The 23,302-nt window shown below is 39.1% G+C and overlaps 1 protein-coding gene across 1 annotated transcript in view; it reads right to left on the bottom strand.

Moving 5' to 3' along the window:
• The window catches only part of LOC148443006 (venom factor-like), a gene marked incomplete at its 3' end in the record, with an annotated part of 75,409 nt that extends 53,778 nt beyond the window's left edge, over positions 1–21,631 (bottom strand). Inside the window, exons 1-7 of the mRNA XM_088463401.1 lie at positions 21,566–21,631; positions 19,202–19,296; positions 15,320–15,402; positions 13,173–13,260; positions 7,698–7,800; positions 7,152–7,272; positions 2,794–2,909 (exon numbers count right to left, since the gene is read on the bottom strand). Of these exons, the coding sequence (XP_088319527.1) occupies positions 2,794–2,909; positions 7,152–7,272; positions 7,698–7,800; positions 13,173–13,260; positions 15,320–15,402; positions 19,202–19,296; positions 21,566–21,616 (657 nt within the window). The remainder of the gene's footprint in view (positions 1–2,793; positions 2,910–7,151; positions 7,273–7,697; positions 7,801–13,172; positions 13,261–15,319; positions 15,403–19,201; positions 19,297–21,565) is intronic.
• Between the last annotated feature and the right edge of the window lie 1,671 nt (positions 21,632–23,302).

Genomic DNA, 23,302 nt, shown 5'->3' with positions numbered 1-23,302 from the left:
TAAACTTAATAAATCTATATAACATGAATAAAATATATATATTAAACAGTTCGTAAAACTATTAAGGGTGGTTGCCGCCAAACATTATTAAATATATGGAAAAGGTGAACTTCTACTTTTATTACACTAGATGATGTATTAGGTTCCTTGTGATTTTAATAGAATTGATTCTAATCTGCAGATTTAATTATTAAAATTATTATAAAACCATTTGCCTGGTAATTAGCTTTGGATCAATGTGTTCTGAATACAAATTCTAAATGTCGTAACTAAAAAATAAACTGACTCTTAAGCCACCTATAGTGGATGACTTTCAAATGGCAGAAACTAAGTTAATAATGACTCACCAACAATGTATTAAATAAATGAGGTCACTGCTTTCATTTTTGAAAATTATTTAAATTCTTGATCAAATTTCAGTGTGGCAAGAAGGCACTGCCCATCAGGGCTGCCATCAGAAATCGTGGGGCCCAGTACAAATGAAAAAGGCAGGGGCCCCCCACCTTCTTGGTTTCTTCCCTCAAAGGCCTGGTGGACGCAGAGGTGCAGCGTTAAGCTCTGGTACCTGAAGCAAGTGCATGCAATGAGCTCTCACCATGGTAATGACGTGCCTCACATGCCCCTCAGACTCACATATACACGCACAAATTAAGAGTCCATCCACAAATGTAGAATAGGCAGCAGTATATGACATGGACGTGACACAGCTTACAGATGGGTATGAACTTTACTAATAAATTTCTCTGATTGCATAGAAGAGAGTGCTGCTTATTCTAGGTTTATGAATGGACTCTGCAATATGGATTATATATAAAATAATCAAATTAAGATATTTGACTTTAAATGATTACAAAGGAATAAAGGATTTTTTATAAAGTGAGAAAATCCTAATGATTTAATAACAGAAGACTGTGCCTACCTGCTATCCTTAGATTTGGATACTGTATCTGGCTTTGAACACAGCACAGATATGGCAAGGGGGCAGAGGCACACGTGGGGAGAGGTACACCTTGGTAAAAGGGGCAGAGGTGCAAATGGGCAGAGGCACTCTTGGGTAAAGGACACAGAGACAGATAGGAAGGGAGCAGAGTCACAGGTGGGGAGAGGGCAGAGGCAGAGATATGGAGAGGGGGCAAAGGCACAGTTATGGGGGAACAGGGGCACAGATATGGGGGAGCAGAGACACATATGGGAAGGGTGCAGAGTTACAGATTTCAGGAGGGAGGGTCAGAGGCCGGATTCTGCAATAGTAAAAGGGACAGTGGGGCAGATTGTATAGGGGTGGGGGGGGCAGAGGCAGGATTCAGGAATAATACAGGGGACAGTGGGGCAGATTGTATAGGAGGGAGGGGCAGAGGCAGGATTCAGGAATAATACAGGGGACAGTGGGGCAGATTGCTTAGGGGTGGAGAGGGCAGAGGCAGGATTCAGGAATAATACAGGGGACAGTGGGGCAGATTGTATAGGAGGGAGGGGCAGAGGCAGGATTTAGGAATAATACAGGGGACAGTGGGGCAGATTGTATAGGAGGGAGAGGCAGAGGCAGGATTCAGGAATAATACAGGGGACAGTGGGGCAGATTGCTTAGGGGTGGAGAGGGCAGAGGCAGGATTCAGGAATAATACAGGGGACAGTGGGGCAGATTGCTTAGGGGTGGAGAGGGCAGAGGCAGGATTCAGGAATAATACAGGGGACAGTGGGGCAGATTGTATAGGGGAGAGGGGGCAGAGGCAGGATTCAATGAGAGCAGGGGGAGGAGAGTAGGAGAGCTGAGGGTGGAGCAACTATCGAGGCAGCAGAGGTGAAGCAGAAACTTAACTTATTTTGTGGGGTCCTGAGAGGGGAACCTGTCTGTGAGAGGGGGCCCAGTGCAACTAACTTTATTAGAATCTTGTCCTCCTGCAGGTGCTTTTGATTCTATCAGAAGCAGCCAGACATTGGTGCCGGGTAGGTGTGTGCTTTAGCAGTGCTGCTGGCTGGAGAGTTAATGAATGACTCATCACATCACACACAGTGATAACTCATTCATATCTCCGGACAGCACTAGCAGCTCAGCGTGAGGGTGAATAATTAATTACCTCTGCAGGTTGCCGGGACCCTCATCTTTCCGGGGCCACACACAGGAGTACTGGCTGTCCCCCACTGATGGCGGCCCTGCTGCCCATTGGCAACAGTCAGAATGTAATTGATAAACAAATAATTGCCAATTTCAAAGCCCAGCTCCTGATGCAACAGAACCATCCAGGTATCATCTCCTCCTATTGGACCAGTACTAGCCCTAACCCTAAGTCAGAGACCAGGCCCATGCCTAAGTTAATTGCATTCGCAATGACATTAAAGAAACAATGCCTGTCAGTCACCTTTGCACACTATTTGGGCGCCGGTGAGCAGTGCCCTCCCGACACGCTGCGTTTCCTCTGAAAGAAAGAGTTAGTGAACAAACAAGACAAGACAAAAGCGAGGGTGGGTGAGGAATCCAAAATGGAAAAAGGAAGACATTCTGTCAGACCCAGTATAAGAACAAAAGTAAACAAAACTCGCCCATTAACTCTCCGTGATTGGAATCATTATTAACAACAAAAATTGTACCTGTCAATCACAGCCACACAGTTCTGAGAAATTAAAAACCACATAAAGTACAAAGGGGCTATTTATTGCTTCACGTCTATTTTAAAGGGGGCCACTCTACGCAACCATCTTGCTTGTTCAAGACAAATGCATTGATTATGTCTGTACCCAATGATGAGGTATGCAGGCTGTGGCCTCTGCAGAATGGATCATATAGACACTTACCATAAAGTCAAATGGCATTCCGGGTTTAAAAAATTTGGAGGTTTTTGTGAAGAGAATTTTATATGGAGAAGTCACAATATAAATATCATCCAGCTCAGCCTCCAACAAATCGCTGCCTGGAAGAGAGACAGACAGAAATGTTACACTTCAAAGCCACATGCCTGATTTGCACGCAGCTCTGTAGGCGGCCATTTTAACAAATTGTTCATGCGCTCTATTCAACTTTGCATATTCCTTGCTGTCTCACTTCATACATGAAATAGGTATTCTGGTTGTTGAGTATGCATATGCACGGAGGAAAACTATCTCATGGGAGTATCATGGTAGTGCCAAGTGTGTGTAGCCAGGGATGCGTCCTAATCTGATCTGCATATATGAGGAGTGGACACTTATTTCATATGGATCTCTTGCACCCAGCATAGAGAAGGCATAAGTGCGGACACTAATGATGACCAGCAGCTGTGTACAAGCGCTCCCATTGTTTATATATTTGTACGGTTTACATTTTATCAGGTCGGGTTCCAGATCCACCTTTGTGGGGGCAGCTGTAATGGCTCCTTATTAATCATAATTAACAAGTTCTAATAGTTTCTTAGTGGCGCCCACTATCTCTTTTCTCGTTTTTTCATTAGCAAAATATCTGCATTCCTAACGCGGCCGCACATGGAACTACATGACACACAGAATCAGTCTCATAGTATTCCTGGAAAATACTGAAAGTATAGAAATATATTTTTTAGCACATGAGAAGATCTAGATTATGAGTAGTAACATGGAGCAAGCAGCAGAAGATGACAATGCTAAACTTACCATTTTTTTAAATTAGCCATTAAGCTAATGTAATCATTTATATCCTCCCCACTTGCTCCAGAAGCTGGTATTACATTTTGAATTCAAACATTGTTTGTTTAGAAATTGTGAATGGTGGCTTCATTAGACTATTCCAGGAGAATACTCTACAAATACACTATGTAGACAGAAGTGATTGGACACCCCCGTACAAACGAAATGCATACCAGTCCTACCAATGCACAGGGCTTCCAAATGGCCACTACTGTGTCGGTTTCGACGCGAACACTTGGTATGGAAGCCCATGCACTTGTAGTGCCATGGAAACAACAAATGTTTTTATTAGGATGACAATGCCACCTATCTTGTTTCCAGGGTCACGCTGGACTGGTATATTATTATTATTATTATTATTATTATTATTATTATTATTATTATTATTATCCTTTATTTATATGGCGCCACAAGTGTTCCGCAGCGCCTTACAAAGTACATAAACAAATAATTTGACAACTGACTTACAGTACAAAATAGGACAAGGACATGGATAATATACATTGATACATAAGTGACCATAACACCTATACAGAACATTTGGTAACCTGGATGGACTGGTCAGCTTAGAGTCCAGATCTTAACCGCATTGAGAACCTCTGGGACGAATTTTAGTGATGGATGTACTCTAGACTGACTCGACCTTCTTTGGTGTCACAGTTGGTCACTGTACTTAAGGTGTAATGGCAAAACATTTCACCTGCTGTTGTCCAGGAACTTGTGGACAATTTGCCAAGAAGGGTGTCTGCAGTAATCACTGCACATGGTGGTCCTACAACGTACTGACGTCAATAAAATCTTATTGATCTATTTGCTGTCAGTGTCCAATCACTTCTGTCTACATAGTGTATCTTTTTCATCTAAAATGTGTTAGTTTAGTTATACCAGAATAAGGGACATACTGATTAAAATGTTTTGTTTTTTTATGGCCATAAATATAACTTTTTAGTCTTTGCTTTCCCTTGGCAAATTATTAATATTTAATCGCTGCATACAAAAGCAACAAGTAATAACCAGAGATGTGTGGTTGGGTATTCCTGAAAACTGAACACACCCGAACTTAGGGGTTACAAGTCAAATAGAGTCTCAGATTGGATCACTTTGTAGGTTCTGAGTAGAACCAAGTCTTGGCTTGACTCTAGTGTAAATTCAGAACTCGGATTTGAAAACCCAATCTTGATTTCGGATTGTATGTAAAGAGGTCCAAATTACATGAATTTAGCTGTTTTTATAATTTTGAAAGCAATCCAAAGCCAAAACCAAATCAAAACCAAAACACTCGAGGGTGGTTTTGCCTAAACCAAAACCATAACATTTGATGAATGGAATATTGGTGAACTTACTACAACTAGAGGGCAACTCCAAAAGTGTCCTCATAGACTAAGCTTATTTATGGTGTACAGCGTGAGACGTCTGGTGTGAGTGAGATGCTCTGTGACAAAATACTGTAGTGTATTGTATTTTTATTTACATTTTGCATCTTACTCACATTGCAGATGTCCAGTAATGATGCGGATGAAGCACAATGGAACTTGGAGTGAGAAAAAGCTACAGCTGCTCATATTGGAGCCCTTCATAAGAAGATTTAGAGTCGGTCACACACCTATGTACAAATCTGCAAGCCTTGCTGGTAAGTGTACGTTATAAATGTAGTTTTGTTACTTCTAGTTGTTTTAAGTATGTGAATAAAATGCACATTTTGAGCGAAATGGTGCACTATGCGGTCGAGCCACACAGGACCTGGCTCACCAAGAGGGGATATTTGGTGTGGATATTTGAGACACATTGCATAAGTATCAGGATCCTGACATGCTACATTCATATTCTAAGTAATTCCTCATTTGAGATATCTTGCCATCTGTCCTGCAGGTCAGGTTTACTTCTTGTCTTGGTTGGAGAACAGATGTCGCCATGTCAGCTGATTCCTTTCCCTCCACTCAGAATGTTCATGGCCTCAGTTGACACCAGCAACCAATAAAAGACCTTGAACACCTTTGTAAGCCTTCTTTGGCCATAAGTCCAATGCAAGAGCGAACAGTCTCTTACCTGAGAGATATCCTCATATTAAAGCTTTTGCTTGCAGAATGCTATTCAGCAATCCCTGGCTCCTGGCTACCATAGAATCCTGCTTAGCTGAGTTCCTCTTCTGTCTAGCCTGCTGATTACTGTGTTTCACCCAGCTTCAGCTATAGTGTTTGTATACAGACTTCAACCATTGCTCTCTGTATTCATTAACCTTCTGAGCTCACTAAGTTTCCAGTCTGCAATTCCTACAGCCTTAGCAATTGCCTGAGTCCCAGTCCCATTCCAGCATTCCAGCAATCCAGTCTCATTCTGGCTGTCCAGAGTTGCTTCGGGTTCCACGTGATCCAGTGTCCTGCTGTTGTTAGCCTGGTTGACATACCAATGCTCTCTATCCTACAATATCTTTCTGCACCTGTGTGCCTCAAGCATCCATCATCTGGTTCCCATCAAGGCTCCAGCTGTCCCAACAGTGCCTTCAGTCGCCAGAAACCACATCTTGCTTACCAGTCAAACACACAAGTGCACCTCATACACGTCACATTCCTGTCCAAGTCCATGAGCAGAAACTACTTAAAACAATCCAGCATACGTCAATAGTCTCAGATTCCATTCCACCCCAAGTCTCAAAGCTGGTTCTACGAACAAGCACAAGTGTGACAATAAGGACACATCTCTATTGTAATTTTAATGTTTTGGAAATTTGCACAAGTTGTTCAAGTTGTGATGATGAAGGAGGGTCGCCACCCATTACAGAAAGGAGGTCTCATCGCTTTGAAACAATTCCTTCAATTAGCAATTTTTTATACCACATAGTGCAAAAGTATAAAATATTACCGGGATTACACAATAGTTTATAATTTAGTTTTTTAAATTGAAAATATGGTCTCCAAGGGGGTGATTCAGCTTAGGATGGAATTGCAAAACTGCACCTAGGCATCTTTGTAATTCCGTCCTTGCTAATACTGTATGCTGTGTATGACACCCCTGCTGCATTTGCAATCCCAGCGCTGAGACTGAGGTCACAGGCTGGGATCACCATCGCAACCATCGGTCATGATAGTGGACAGCCCCATGCCGCTGGCCAGCTGAAGAAGCCTCAGTTTACACAGGCTGGTCGGCTGGCCTTGGCACTCCCTGAAAACAGGGCGCCCTCGTTTTCAGGAATGCCGGTCGTCCCCACCCCCGCACTGTCCCTTAAATGCCTATGCCTGTCAATCAGGCAGAGGAATAAAAGGGACTGCGTGCAAATCGCATAACAGGTCCTGCACACGTGCAGATTCCAGATAGTCAGGAATAATCTGCATTCAGGATTGCACATATGTGCAATCCTGAATTAGCCCCTACATCTTTAAAAGGAAGAAACAATGATGTCTATAGTAACTTGGTTTTCAGGAATAATGTCCACACCATGTGGTCTATTTATCAATATTTATGTTATCGACTGTAGTAAAGCAGTACTGCAAATGAGAATATTAATTTGCTAATCTTACCTGACCCAGTGATGACAGTCACAGTCACATATAGCCTCCATTGCAGCATGTCGTTCTCATTCTGGAAATACTTCACTAGGTCTTTCCTTTCCAAAATAGCTGTACCTTTACCGTAAGATATCTGGTTGTGTACAAATTTGAAATAGGAAAAAAAAAGATCAATATAAAAAATAATAAAGTAATTTAGTTTAGGTTAGCATTCATTTAATTTGGGGTGCATATATTAATGAAAAATTTGATTTTGGAGTAACTTGAAAACATTGTGCTAATTAAGCTATTTGGAAACTTCCAATTGCTTAATGAGTCATTAGGTCAAATGTCTTAGGGTTATTAAGCAAGTCTCGGCAATTTTTCTTAAACTAACGATTTTAGTAAAAATGTAACTTGCTCGAAAGCAGCCAGAAAAAAGATGTGTTAGTTTCTAAAGAAAATACTGCGCCTGATTTTCTCGCAAACAATTGAATAAGGAAAAAACTCGTAGCTGCGGGAAAAAAATTTGCCTGCAATTGAATATACTGTATTTAGCAATTTTCAAGATTTTGATACCTCAACCCTTCGTAGAGTATCTGGAAGGTTTCTCTTTTCATTGTCTTGCTTTACTCCAAACATTGTAAAAGCCATACCATTCACAGGTTTCCCATAAAGATAACTGATGAAAGATAAAAAAGTGACCGAGAAAATAGTGCACATTACAGTTACACTTGTGCATTGTATTACCCATGTTTCTTTAATTGACACCTACAGTACTGTACAAACATAAATTATCAGTAGAACACACAGATACAGTCAGTGGCGCCGAGAGAGGGGGGAGCGGGTACAAATTACCCAGGCCCGGGCTTCCTGAGAGGCCCGGCGGGGGCCCGGGTCTGCTGCCGCCCCCCCCTCCCTCACAGCAGCCCAGCACACAGCGTGTGCTGAGCTGCAGTGGGAGACTGCGCGTGGCCGCTGAACAGCAATCTCCTATGTCTGTGGGGGGTAGTGATCACACTGATCGCGCCCCCCCTGGCTTTGCGACGGGCTGAGGGGGCATGCAGCGCCGCTTCGTGGCGCTGAAATGTTTTTTTTTTCACGAAGGCGGCGTGGCCACGCCTCCCGCAATTAGGCCAAGCCCCCCGTTACCCTGACCCGCCGCAGCTCTTGGTGGGCCTGGATACAGTACCTCCTGTACATATATCACTGATCACCAGGACACAGACACCTCCTGTACATATATCACTTATCACTAGGACACACAGACACCTCCTGTACATATATCACTGATCACTAGGACACACAGACACCTCCTGTACATATATCACTGATCACTAGGACACACAGACACCTCCTGTACATATGTCACTGATCACCAGGACACATACATCTCCTGTACAGTACATATATCACTGATCACCAGAACACATACACCTCCTGTACATATATCACTGATCACCAGGACACATACACCTCCAGTACATATATCACTGATCACCAGGACACATACTGTACATCTCCTGTACATATATCACTGATCACCAGGACACATACATCTCCCGTACAGTACTTATATCACTGATCACCAGAACACATACACCTCCTGTACATATATCACTGATCACTAGGACACATACTGTACATCTCCTGTACAGTACATATATCACTGATCACCAGAACACATACATCTCCTGTACAAATATCACTGATCACCAGGACACATACATCTCCGGTACAGATATCACTGATCACCAGCACACATACATCTCCTGTACATGTATCACTGATCACCAGGACACATAAATCTCCTATACATATATCACTGATCACCAGGACACATACATCTCCTGTACATGTATCACTGATCACCAGGACACATAAATCTCCTATACATATATCACTGATCACCAGGACACATACATCTCCTGTACATATATCACTGATCACCAGGACACATACATTTCCTGTACATATATCACTGATCACCAGGACACATACATTTCCTGTACATATATCACTGCTCACCAGGACACATACATTTCCTGTACATATATCACTGATCACCAGGACACATAAATCTCCTGTACATATATCACTGATCACCAGAACACATACATCTCCTGTACATATATCACTGATCACCAGGACACATACATTTCCTGTACATATATCACTGATCACCAGGACACATACATCTCCTGTACATATATCACTGATCACCAGGACACATACATTTCCTGTACATATATCACTGATCACCAGGACACATACATTTCCTGTACATATATCACTGATCACCAGGACACATACACCTTGTGTACATATATCACTGATCACTAGGACACATAAATCTCCTGTACATATATCACTGATCACCAGGACACATACATCTCCTGTACATATATCACTGATCACCAGGACACACAGACACCTCCTGTATATATCACTGATCACTAGGACACATACTGTACATCTCCTGTACAGTACGTATATCACTGATCACCAGAACACATACATCTCCTGTACAAATATCACTGATCACTAGGACACATACATCTCCGGTACAGATATCACTGATCACCAGTACACATACACCTTGTGTACATATATCACTGATCACCTGTACACATACACCTTGTGTACATATATCACTGATCACCAGGACACATACACCTTGTGTACATATATCACTGATCACTAGGACACATAAATCTCCTGTACATATATCACTGATCACCAGGACACATACATCTCCTGTACATATATCACTGATCACCAGGACACACAGACACCTCCTGTATATATCACTGATCACTAGGACACATACTGTACATCTCCTGTACAGTACGTATATCACTGATCACCAGAACACATACATCTCCTGTACATATATCACTGATCACCAGGACACATACATTTCCTGTACATATATCACTGATCACCAGGACACATACATTTCCTGTACATATATCACTGATCACCAGGACACATACACCTTGTGTACATATATCACTGATCACTAGGACACATAAATCTCCTGTACATATATCACTGATCACCAGGACACATACATCTCCTGTACATATATCACTGATCACCAGGACACACAGACACCTCCTGTATATATCACTGATCACTAGGACACATACTGTACATCTCCTGTACAGTACGTATATCACTGATCACCAGAACACATACATCTCCTGTACAAATATCACTGATCACTAGGACACATACATCTCCGGTACAGATATCACTGATCACCAGTACACATACACCTTGTGTACATATATCACTGATCACCTGTACACATACACCTTGTGTACATATATCACTGATCACCAGGACACATACACCTTGTGTACATATATCACTGATCACTAGGACACATAAATCTCCTGTACATATATCACTGATCACCAGGACACATACATCTCCTGTACATATATCACTGATCACCAGGACACACAGACACCTCCTGTATATATCACTGATCACTAGGACACATACTGTACATCTCCTGTACAGTACGTATATCACTGATCACCAGAACACATACATCTCCTGTACAAATATCACTGATCACTAGGACACATACATCTCCGGTACATATATCACTGATCACCAGTACACATACACCTTGTGTACATATATCACTGATCACCAGGACACATACATTTCCTGTACATATATCACTGATCACCGGGACACATACATTTCCTGTACATATATCACTGATCACCAGGACACATAAATCTCCTGTACATATATCACTGATCACCAGAACACATACATCTCCTGTACATATATCACTGATCACCAGGACACATACATTTCCTGTACATATATCACTGATCACCAGCACACATACATCTCCTGTACATGTATCACTGATCACCAGGACACATAAATCTCCTGTACATATATCACTGATCACCAGGACACATACATCTCCTGTACATATATCACTGATCACCAGGACACACAGACACCTCCTGTATATATCACTGATCACTAGGACACATATTGTACATCTCCTGTACAGTACGTATATCACTGATCACCAGAACACATACATCTCCTGTACAAATATCACTGATCACTAGGACACATACATCTCCGGTACATATATCACTGATCACCAGTACACATACACCTTGTGTACATATATCACTGATCACCAGGACACATACATTTCCTGTACATATATCACTGATCACCGGGACACATACATTTCCTGTACATATATCACTGATCACCAGGACACATAAATCTCCTGTACATATATCACTGATCACCAGAACACATACATCTCCTGTACATATATCACTGATCACCAGGACACATACATTTCCTGTACATATATCACTGATCACCAGCACACATACATCTCCTGTACATGTATCACTGATCACCAGGACACATAAATCTCCTATACATATATCACTGATCACCAGGACACATACATCTCCTGTACATATATCACTGATCACCAGGACACATACATTTCCTGTACATATATCACTGATCACCAGGACACATACATTTCCTGTACATATATCACTGCTCACCAGGACACATACATTTCCTGTACATATATCACTGATCACCAGGACACATAAATCTCCTGTACATATATCACTGATCACCAGAACACATACATCTCCTGTACATATATCACTGATCACCAGGACACATACATTTCCTGTACATATATCACTGATCACCAGGACACATACATCTCCTGTACATATATCACTGATCACCAGGACACATACATTTCCTGTACATATATCACTGATCACCAGGACACATACATTTCCTGTACATATATCACTGATCACCAGGACACATACATTTCCTTCACATATATCACTGATCACCAGGACACATACATTTCCTGTACAGTACATATATCAATAATCAGTAGGACACGCAGAACACAGACACCTCATGTACAGATATCACTGATCTCCAGGACATTACATATATCACTAGTCAGTAGGACAGACAGACACCTCCTGTACAGTATCACTGATCACTATGGTGCCCATTCAGCAACCCTTAATGTGAGTGAAATACAAATAATCATTTCAATTTCTAAAATCAAAGTATCTGGGCTATTCATTTCACTGGTAATGCAGAAATATCACAGATATGTCCTGCTTACTGTATCAGGCAGCCCCTATACTGCCTGCAGACTCCATACACTAGCATTCATTAAAATCTGAATTCTGTAAGTGAGACCCATCTTCAGACTGCATTGGTTCCTGGGACCACGCTACTTCCTATGGGAAGGAGCACCAGATTTAATGATCCCATTTGCTGCCTCTATTTGGGCCGGCGATGTTCTTGTACATGTGTAAACTCAGGTCATGCATGCACACTCACATTGCCGGCTCAGACCTGGAAGTGTAAAGTTATACCACATGTTAGCAGCGGCAGCTCTCCAAACACTGGATCAATCTTAAATCGCTCAGGTCATTTTTAATCCAATGCAACAACTTCTGTTAAGTTGAGTACCTAAATAACGGGGTCACTGGTGGCATATAGATGATTATATGACCCCATCATACACATTTAACACCTGAACTTAAAACACTAATCATCACTATAGCATGCAGTCACCTTCTGTACAGATACTGTATATTTGATTGTATACATCAGGCCTGGAAAAACTGTGGCTCACCAGCTATTGTAAAAATACAAGTCCCAGCATGCTCTGCCACAGTTTTACTATTAGGGGTCACTAAAACTGTGGCAGAGCATGCTGGGATGTGTAGTTTTACAACAGCTGGAGACCCAAAGGTTGCCCAGGACTGGTATAGATATTATAATATAATGGGGTAATTGGTGGTATATTCATGAATATGAACCCGTAATGCACATACAACACCTGTACTTAAAATACTAATCATTAGAACACGCAAGCACCTTCTATACAGATACTGTGTCTTTGATTGTATAGATGTTATAGTCCCGCAGATGACTAGAACACACAGATGCTTCATACAGATCTAAAGAGATCATCAGAAAAGCCTATGTACTTACTTCGCTTGGATTTCCACTTTTAGTTCTTGGTCTTTTAAGTAGAAAAACTTTTGAGCTGATTTAAGCTTAATTTCAAAACTTGGCAGGACTGAGACGTTAGAGAAAAGAAACAAATCAGTGTAATTATTTTTTCACTTAAAGGTAATATTCGGTATAGAGGTGAAGCATGGGGCTTGTGCTCCAGACACCTGATATGAACGGCACCAAAAGCTAATAGCCAATATGAATGCACGTTTAATTTTCCATCTGGATGACCAGTGGAGGGCAAAATACAATACTGCTTTCCTCCCCTCCACAACTTACTGTGGGACCCTCACATCTGACCCTAAAGTTGCACACACACGTAAAGATTTTCTGTCCAACCATCCAACTAATTGATTGGTTGGAATGAAAATCTGGTAACATATGGGAGTAACTGATGATCAGGAATTTGCTCCTAAATGCCAGAAAACAGATGAAAATGGTCGTCAGACAAGTTTGTTAAATGTTTGATCTAAACAATTTGTTCAAACAACAGTTTTTGGTTATTTTCCAGCATTTGGGAGCAAATTGCTGATTGTCATTTGCTTTCATACCTTACCAGGTTTTCATTCCGACCAATCAACTAGTTGGATGGTTGAACAGAAAATGTTTACGTGTGTACCCAGCTTTACAAGCATGGACTCTCATCTCCTGAGTCCCACACCAAAACCCCATAGCTTGTAACTCAGATTAGAGCCTGAGCAGTGCCAGAGAGCACCTGTACTGTATGTGGCATAATTGTTGAGGGAGATGTGATCACTTTGGTAAAGAGCAAATGGATTATAGGGAGCAGAAAGAGCAATATTGGTCCTTGTGCTGGAATGTGGTTTGTGTCTGTACATTTCTGGGAGACAGATGATACAAGAGTTTGTCCTGCAGATTACAGTAATTGGTCTGCCATTCCTTCTATTAAGCAACTGGAAGTTACCACTACAGGCAGTAAGTAGTAGTAGTAGTAGTAGTAGTACTACTATAGGGTAGGGGACTGGTATTGGCAAATATGATAGTTTGGTAGCATTCTTTTTTAAGATACCAATACATATTAGGTTGATACATCAATATTCCACACATATTTACACCTATAGTACCATTATATTGAACATTATATTGCGTTATTGGAAAATAACATATTACGTTTTATTATTTTATTTTAAAATTGGACTCTGTGTAAGTAAAGTCAAGACTAGAAAACTCAAAGTCTGAAGAACACGCATCTAATAAATTAGAATTATATAGTCATCCTTTCTGTTGTGTAGATCCTCCAAGGACCCACCCTCTCCCCAGAACTGCCCCTCACTACACCTAAGCTTCACACATAAAATATCTTCTATTCTGCCTTCAGCAGTTCACCAAACTGGTCATCAATGCCGAGCTGGTCACATTGCCAATGTAGACATACCAAGCATGTGGACACTATGATCATGTCAACAAAATATACCTCACCCATGAACTTTGTTTCTTGCAAACACATTGAAGTTTAAAGAGCTACTTACTCAAATTTATTATTTCATGTTAGACCTTCTTTTCTTTTCCAACTAACAGAATAGTACATTACACAGCAATTACATAATGACCAATAAAACTGTAGGTAAATGTTTAGCAATACATTCATACTTCATATTTATTTTACTATGTATAGTTCATTTTACTTGACTAAGAGGTTCTGGTCGGCTGTGTGGTTTGGCTTTAATAAATGTGGTTGACTCTAGTTTCTTCTCAAATTGGTTGGATTGATTTTAAATATATTTCTGACTGATTTAAAACCAGGACAAAAATTGGAATTTATAACATTATTTTTGCATTATTGCTAAAATGTTTTACTCCCATGTACCTGATTCTTCTGCGGTACCTTCAATATTTCTGGGAGATTAAATGAGTATACTGTAGGTACGGTATATACCTCCTATACTTATTGCGATTTTATATCTTTTGAATAAATTCTATACATTGTTCTTCTTGCTTAGATCCTAATAGATTCCAGTGAACAGCACATTGCGGTGTCACTCTACTAGTTTGGGGGGGAGGTCTTAACAAAACCCTACCCCCAAATATTGGTTAAGACATACAGTTATCATCTTATCATAACTGTATTGTAATTATACCATATAAACCATCTTACATCTTACCGTATTCTTTCACTTCAAAGTTTGTGGTGTAATTCTGTATCATTGTGTCCTCAAACTTTGCTGATATGGTCCATACTCCCAAACTGTAAGTACAGAACAAAGATATATATTTCACAGCATCTCAGTAACCTATTAATAATAACAGCATTGCTATTCAGTCTATTTCTATTCAATCTATGTAAAAGAGACATCCTCTAAGTGTGATATATCCATTTAAAAGTGCTATAAACTCTGTGACTGCTTTAATGAATACACACATACAACTCTGCGAATGGTACTTTTGTGTTACAATATTCTTACACACGTAAATTGTAATGGGATTTTCCTCACACTGTATTGACCTTGCAATTACAGCTGTGTACCCATACACCTATCATTTTGCGATACTATATGTGGCAAGAAACGCATGGAGTGACTTGGACACTCTGCCATGGGAAGCGAGTCTCAGACTTTCATACTTTTTCCTAAATGTAGTGTCTTATTTACATTGTAAATGCATATAAAGTCATGTGGATGTAGTCATTAGGTCAACAATAACATCAGTTATGATGTCGGCACTGTTTCCTTCTTTCTCAGAATGTTGATGTATGAAATGCTTAGCCTATGGGGTGGCAGGGTTTGGATTATGCTGTGGGATAGGAGGGTTATGGTTAGGCACTAGGGGAAGGTTAGGGTTAAGTTATGGGGGTAAAGGAGTTTATGGTTAGGCACTAGAGGGTAGGTTAGGGATTAGAAGTAGGGATTACTAGTGTACTAGGCACTCCAGATTACTACTGTTGTTGCAAACAAATTGATATAAAGCTGCAGATTAAGCACAACAATATGTGGAGCAGAGCACGGTGCGGCTCACTCAGATCAGACCTCCATCTTTTGCCTTTCTATACAGGTTATCGTTTTATCTTGGATACAGCAGCTGCATAACCTGCCAACATCAGCATCCAGGGTACTCATGCTATGTACTTTTGTTACAATACTGATGAGAATGAGATGCATATTTTGTGAAAAAAGACAAGACACAGATCACAGTTTATTTGCAATGTTGGTGGAGCACCAAACAGGGCACGATTGTATGACATGACCACAATATTATCCTTAGCTAGGGTTCGCATATAAAGTACTGTGCCAAGCGAATGTCATCAGGCATGCAGTCAGGGCTGTAACTAGGAGTGTGTGAGTGGTGCCACCGCACAGATCAATGGGTTCTGTGAGTGGCACCATCTCTGCTCCATAGCCCCTGCATGTGGCTTTGAAATGGAACCCTGCATCCACTAGTGCTACTGCAGAGCCACCTGGAGTATCCAAGGGACACTCCAGACAGGCATCCTGCAGCCTGTGGAGCTGTGCAGAGCATCCTTAAGATGCTCTGGGCAATGCTCTACTTACCGGAGCTGCCCCTAGCTGTGACATCATGATACTCCATGTTAAAGCCCTGTTACAGCAATGCATACAGTACATATTTCTATGTCTGCAAGAATTCAAACTCGTATGTCCTCATATTTGCATCTAATGAGCTCTGCTGTAGCATAATTGTACCAATCATAAGATTTTTTATAGAGTGGTATTGGCTGGGTCATGTACAACTGCTTTTGATTGGCTAAGTAGTTTAGGTTCTCCCAAGTCAATTATAGTGACGGTTATTTTGTGGCATAGCTCATAGTTAGCAAGTTGTTTGTCTGTAAATATTTGTTCGATATTTCCCATTGGATTTTAATGAAAAAAAATAAAAATATTTAATTTTATAATAGAGCGGTTAACAAGGTCTATCAACAAAGGTTTTATCTAGATCAACTTAATCTTTACAAATTGGTCTATGTTTTACTTTAATTTAATTACTAAATTTATATTTTAATAATGGGATGGAGCATTTCAACTCAATGGTCCAAATTCAGCTCCAGCTTAGAGGCATCGGGAAGAGGGAGGCACTTTGTTTTGGGGATCCAGGATTAGAAGCTCAGCTGTGCTGATGCTGGATCCCACTTTGACAGAGGTGTGCACTTGTTGTTTCCCAGGAGGTTTGTCTATACCAAAATGTGGATGACTCTTTGTTTTCAATTTGGACAGATAACAAATTTAGTTATCTAAATGATATAAATAATCCACATCTACTGTTTGTGTGTATTAAAACCAGAGCAAACTGCCCATAGCAACCAATCAGCTCCTACCCATTATTTTATATTCTGTGCTTGATAAATACTACTTCAAAGCTGATTGGTTGCTATGGAAAACTTCTACACAGGTCTACAAGTCCACCCTTTTCACTGCTTGATACATAAATCCCTTAGACTTTAAAATATCACAGCATTTATGCAATATTGTAAAAATAATTGTATGTAATGGTTTAAAAAAAATACTATAGCACATGCACATTTCATAATATGTTTTTCTTAGAAGTACATAATAATAGTCTTCATCAAAATTATAATAATAGTAATAAAAAGTTGGATGCATGAAACTCATTTCTTCTATAAATGCCTTTGACACCACAATCAGGATGCATCAATATGTCAAAAGCTATTATTGTTTATCACTATTCTGTGCTGTTTGAGAGCCCTGCTGCTTTTACTACGTTACTCTTATGGTATATACACACGGTCAGATCTGAATGATAATGATTTTAAAAATCATTCAATCGTTCATATCTGACAGAAAATCGGACATGTGAGCCTTCAACAATGAACGATGCGCGTTCCCGATTGTCAGACAACGATATCTGACATCTGATGTGTTTGCAGTCAGATTTGGATGCTTCCAATAATTTTAATGCGGTCAAAAATAGTTCTTTCGTTCAAATCGTTCAAATTGTTGGTAAAATCGTTCAAATCGTCCAATCGTTCATCTGACACATCTGACCGTGTGTATGCACCATTAGTCTGTAGCTTCCTGCTGCCTTCATTTTCCTCCTCACAGCATGGCACTGCCTCTGTCAGACAGGCCTTGAGCTCACATACCCTAGACCCCATAATATCAGTGCACTTATATACTGTAACTACCAGTATTGCAATGATCTGATTGATTACTGGTTGTTTTATTTCCACATACTGTTCTTCAAGCATGACGATGCCTCAGACATGTAAAAGCCGAAGACAGAATACAATAATTTTTAAGATCCTAGTCAAAAAATATTATTGTTATTGCTATTATTATTATTATTATTATTATTATCATTATTATCGTTATTATTATTATTATTATTATTATTATTATTATTATTATTATTATTATTATCATTGTTATTGCTATTATTATTATTATTATTATCATTATTATTGTTATTGTTATTATTATTATTATTATTATTATTATTATTATTATTATTATTGTTAATACTACTACTTCTAATTTTATTATTTGTATTATTATTATTATTATTATTATTAGATGAAGATGATGATGATGACACTTAAGTTTCAAAACAGGTTGAGTCTCCCATATCCAAATATTCCAAAATACTGAATTTTTTTTACATGACTGAGATGATAAAACCTTTGATTGTTGATAGTTCAATGTACACAAACTTTGTCTAAGGCACAAATTATTAAAAATAATGTATAAAATGACCTACAGGCTGTGTATAGGGTGTATATGAAACATAAATTAATTTAATTTCTGTACACAAACTTTGTTTGAGACACAAAATTATTGAAAATATTGTATAAAATTACCTGCAAGCTGTGTGTATAAGGTGTATATAACACATAAATGCATTCTGTGTATATATTATGATCCCATTCCCAAGATACTTAATTATTTAATGCAAATATTCCAAAATACGGAACATTTCATTATCCAAAATACCCTTGGTCCCAAGCATTTTGGATATGGGAGACTCAACCTATACTACTAAATAGATCATTGCAAACATCTTGTGTGTTTGAATCTCACCTTACAAGCTCAGCTAGTTTATAGGACTTGGAGATGATGCCAGTTTTGCTGGTTTGTTTTATAATATTTCTGTTTACAATGATGTTCTCTGGAGTCTATAATGGAGAGGGAGAATGCAAGTTATACAGAGCAATGAAAAAAAGAAAAATAATAAGAGTATCTGGTACTATAGTTCTGCTAAAGTGCGCTGTGTTTAGTTTCGGCATCTTTTCAGTAAAACCTTGCCAATGAAAAGAATATTAAATGTGTCACACAGATAGGAAGACTTTTTATGTGGACACAGCAATCTGATTTGGATTGCACAGTGTCTGATGTATTTGTGTCTACTTGGCAAACACTGCACTGTATGCCGCCTACTGTGTAACTCGCAGCAAGTCAGGTTTCGGTCTCATCATGCGCGATAGCCATCATCACCCTTGTCCACCAAAATGATGAGAACTGATCCATAATGATGACTGTATGCCTGACTGCAAGCAGTGTTGAAAGTTTACAATCCATGGATTTATCTCCATCTCCAATTTCTCTTCATCCATTTTTTTCTTCATAGATATTATTTTGATCTACCAGCTGGGAAACCCATTCTTGTATCTTTCATACTGTATGTGTAGTTTATATTTCTCAATTGGTGTTGACTATCATCGATAAACCCAATATTACCAATTGAGTTACTGCCAAAGGATTGGCAGATTACAGATTTCCATTAACAAGCAATTATACAGCTGTACTATACCTAATAAAGTTGCCACTGAGCATATATTTAGGAATGGAACATGCTGTCATCAGGAACACACCAGGCAACTCTGGATGTGAACATGTGTATTTAGGATAAAAATGTCATAAGGCTGATCTCACAATTTTTGCCATTTGCTCATGTACCAGAGCCTACATACACAATGTGGAGCAACTGGGGGTAATTCAGAATCTTACATATCTCAGCTGCAACTCCAGTTGTAGCTTATTAAGTGCAATTGGGCTGTACCTGATTGCTTGCACATAGAACAAGGGCATGTAGATAGAATTGCAGGCTATTCAGATGGATCTCTTGCACTATGTATAGGGCTGGTGAGCTGGTGAAAGTCTGCACTGACGGTGATGGCAGCTACATCCACAGGCTTATGGATGGAGACAGTGTGGCCGCATAGATGAGGCTGACTCTGAATAATAGGCGGATATGTACATTTTTTTCCTGAACACGGAAAGCGGCCACAGATGCAAATACTTTAGTTGCAGCTCTGTATCAGGTCCATTGTGTGTAAATATAAAATATCCTCTATTCATGGATATATTGGAGACTGGATAAGATAGAAGAGAGATATCCAAATACATAGGTAGAACATGTGTGAATCCATAACAGTGCATGCTCAGTGTTGTGGGGCACTGGGGAAACCTATTTTTATTTAATGAATTTTGGAAGTGTAATTGTCGTGAATATGAAATTATTGACCAATTCTATCTGCTGTGCCCTTCGGAAAATAAACAGTTGAATTATTGATGAGGAATAATCACAACAAAATGTTAGCACTATCCCAAATGGACAACTTGAATGATAGATTGGCTATTAAATTTTACAATCCTCCCTAATACGCCTGAAGGCGGGGGGTGGGGAGGGTGGGGGCACCGGCATTTTGCATCTTGTTTTTTCTTTCATTCTTTGTGATCAGTTTGAGGAGCACCACACTGTACTTTGTGTTTTGTTTCTTTGATTTGTATTCTTCTTTAGTTTTATGACTTGGTAGCTGACGCCCTACTGCTTTTTTGAGTGTTATGATCGCTGCAGCAATGCTTATAAACCATGTTCGTATTCTGTATTGTCTTGTACTGTAAGTTGCTGTTTTACGAGTTTGCTCATTTGTTAATGTATTTGTGAGGCGCTGCAGAACCCTTGTGGCACCATATAAATAAAGGATAATAATAATAATAATGTTTTTTTTATTGTAATCCCTATAATATGTAGTATTTATTTATCTTCATATTTCGCATGATGATTGGCATTGTTGTTTTTATCATCTTGCATTTATCTTTTCCTCTGTGCAATTTACCTGTCTGTGTCTGCTATATGTTCCTGGTTCATTACTTTATAAGCTGTTGGAGCATATTGTTTGTATGATTGCTCCTTTTGTCATTTAAATAAAGAAAAAAAATTGGTGTTTTTAAAAAAAAATAATAATTATAGAATATTTTGTACTATATACGTAGCACATGAATAAAGTAATGTTTATAAAATAATATCATATCTGATGGCTGTAACTTGAAAATGTCTGGTAATATTCTTCATAAAAATAATAGAATAATTAGTTTTTTTTTATATTTCAATTTTATGTATTTACATATAAAATGTATATTGGGTATGAACAGCAACCTCACCAGGAATTCAATGGTCACTGCTTTGTTCATAGGTTGTAGATTTGGGCTCATGGTAAAAGTTCGGTAGAGAACTGCATGGGAAGACAGAATTAAGTACACATTAGGCGTAACACAGCAATCTATGTAATTGTCTGAACTGCGTGTACTACAAACATATTAGACTGCACTTTACTTGAAGACTTTCTGTTAAGTTAATGAATTTTTCATAAAATATTTAATTATTACACTTTAATTGATGACATTTATTTCCAAACAAGGAACTTGAGTGTAAAAATCACTGGATGTATGTTTAAGTAACATGTTTGTTGTATGTTTAAGTAACATGTTTGCAAGGGGCAAGATTAATAACTTTGAAATGTGTTTGGATTTGCAGAACATTTTGTTTGCACCAGGATGTTGCCATGTCTCATGCCAGGAAGGGTAATAATGTCACTTCAGAGCCCCAGTCCCAATCACTAGAGATTATAAATATATATTTTTTAAATAATCAACTACAATTTTTTTACGATGATGAATTTTCATTTCGCGGTTCCACACAGAACTATAAAATAATTTTTCTTCCAATAGGAATTAAAAATCGCTCTATAGAGCTGAACGAACTTAAATTGTTGTTGCCTCAGCAATATATAGAGAAAATAAATAATTCACAAGTACAGCGGGCTCACTCTTTGGCATTTTGAAGAAATTGAGGAATTTTAAAATTTTATCGACAAAACTTTAAATCTCTATGAAATACTTTTCTCTGCAAAATTCAGTAAATATAAAATAAAATTGCACTACAACTTTTCCCATCTTAACTGTCCCTTTTGGACAAGACTCTAATTAATTACAACATTTATATCCTTTCTCATATATTTCCACTTGCCGAAACTATATGCATGGGGTAAATGTAATACTGTAGTTTGCGATTTTCAGGTACTCACAAGATGCCATCGATTGAACCACTAGACTTAAAGCAGCAATTCTTTAAAAGGCAAAACCAGACTGGTTTAAGATTAAAAAGATTTCCACTTTAAATCAAGCAACTAAGTCACTTTTACATATACTGTACATCCAATGTCTGAAATAAAATATAAGTATGAGGGAGCACTGGGGTTATGTTTATTTAATATATCATATGTATATGTCAAGACATTTTTATGGTACTTTTGCACTTATAAGTTTTGCGCAAATAAAGGCTTAAAGCATTTGCTGAAAACCAGACCTCAGAAACGTCAGTAAAAATGTCTGAATAAAGTAGTTTTGTAAGTGAGAAACACCAACATAATTGCACATTATTCATATACGAGGTGCATTGAAATATCTTGACAGCATGAAATCTCATTTTTTTGCATTTAAGCTCAGGATGAGGTGCATTTCTGCATATCTCCCCCATTGAGCAAGGATTAATCCAATTCACCATGACAAGTTCCACAAATGTAACCATTCAATGCAGGTCTGCTTGGCTAACCATTTTTAAGTAGACGCTGTAGCTGAGCAAAGGATATATCTATAAATTTGTGCTCTATATATTGTGGGTGAGGGATATAGAGCCTGATTCAGTTGTACGCAATGCTGATGTTTATGGATTTGATCGATTATCAGCAAACCATCATATCAGGAGGTATGGGCCGCATCCGGGGTGTCACCCTTGGAAGAGGTGACACCAAAATGGCGGCTCTGCCTCAGTGACAGGCGCCGGGTGCTGCAGTGACATTATCCAGCAGCACTCTGCTCCTGTCACAGAGGAGGAGCTGA

This window comes from Taudactylus pleione, unplaced genomic scaffold (assembly GCF_031769625.1).
Source record: "Taudactylus pleione unplaced genomic scaffold, aTauple2 ptg001357l, whole genome shotgun sequence".
Taxonomy (NCBI): Eukaryota; Metazoa; Chordata; class Amphibia; order Anura; family Myobatrachidae; genus Taudactylus; species Taudactylus pleione.
This window is presented reverse-complemented; position numbering and strand designations above follow the sequence as displayed.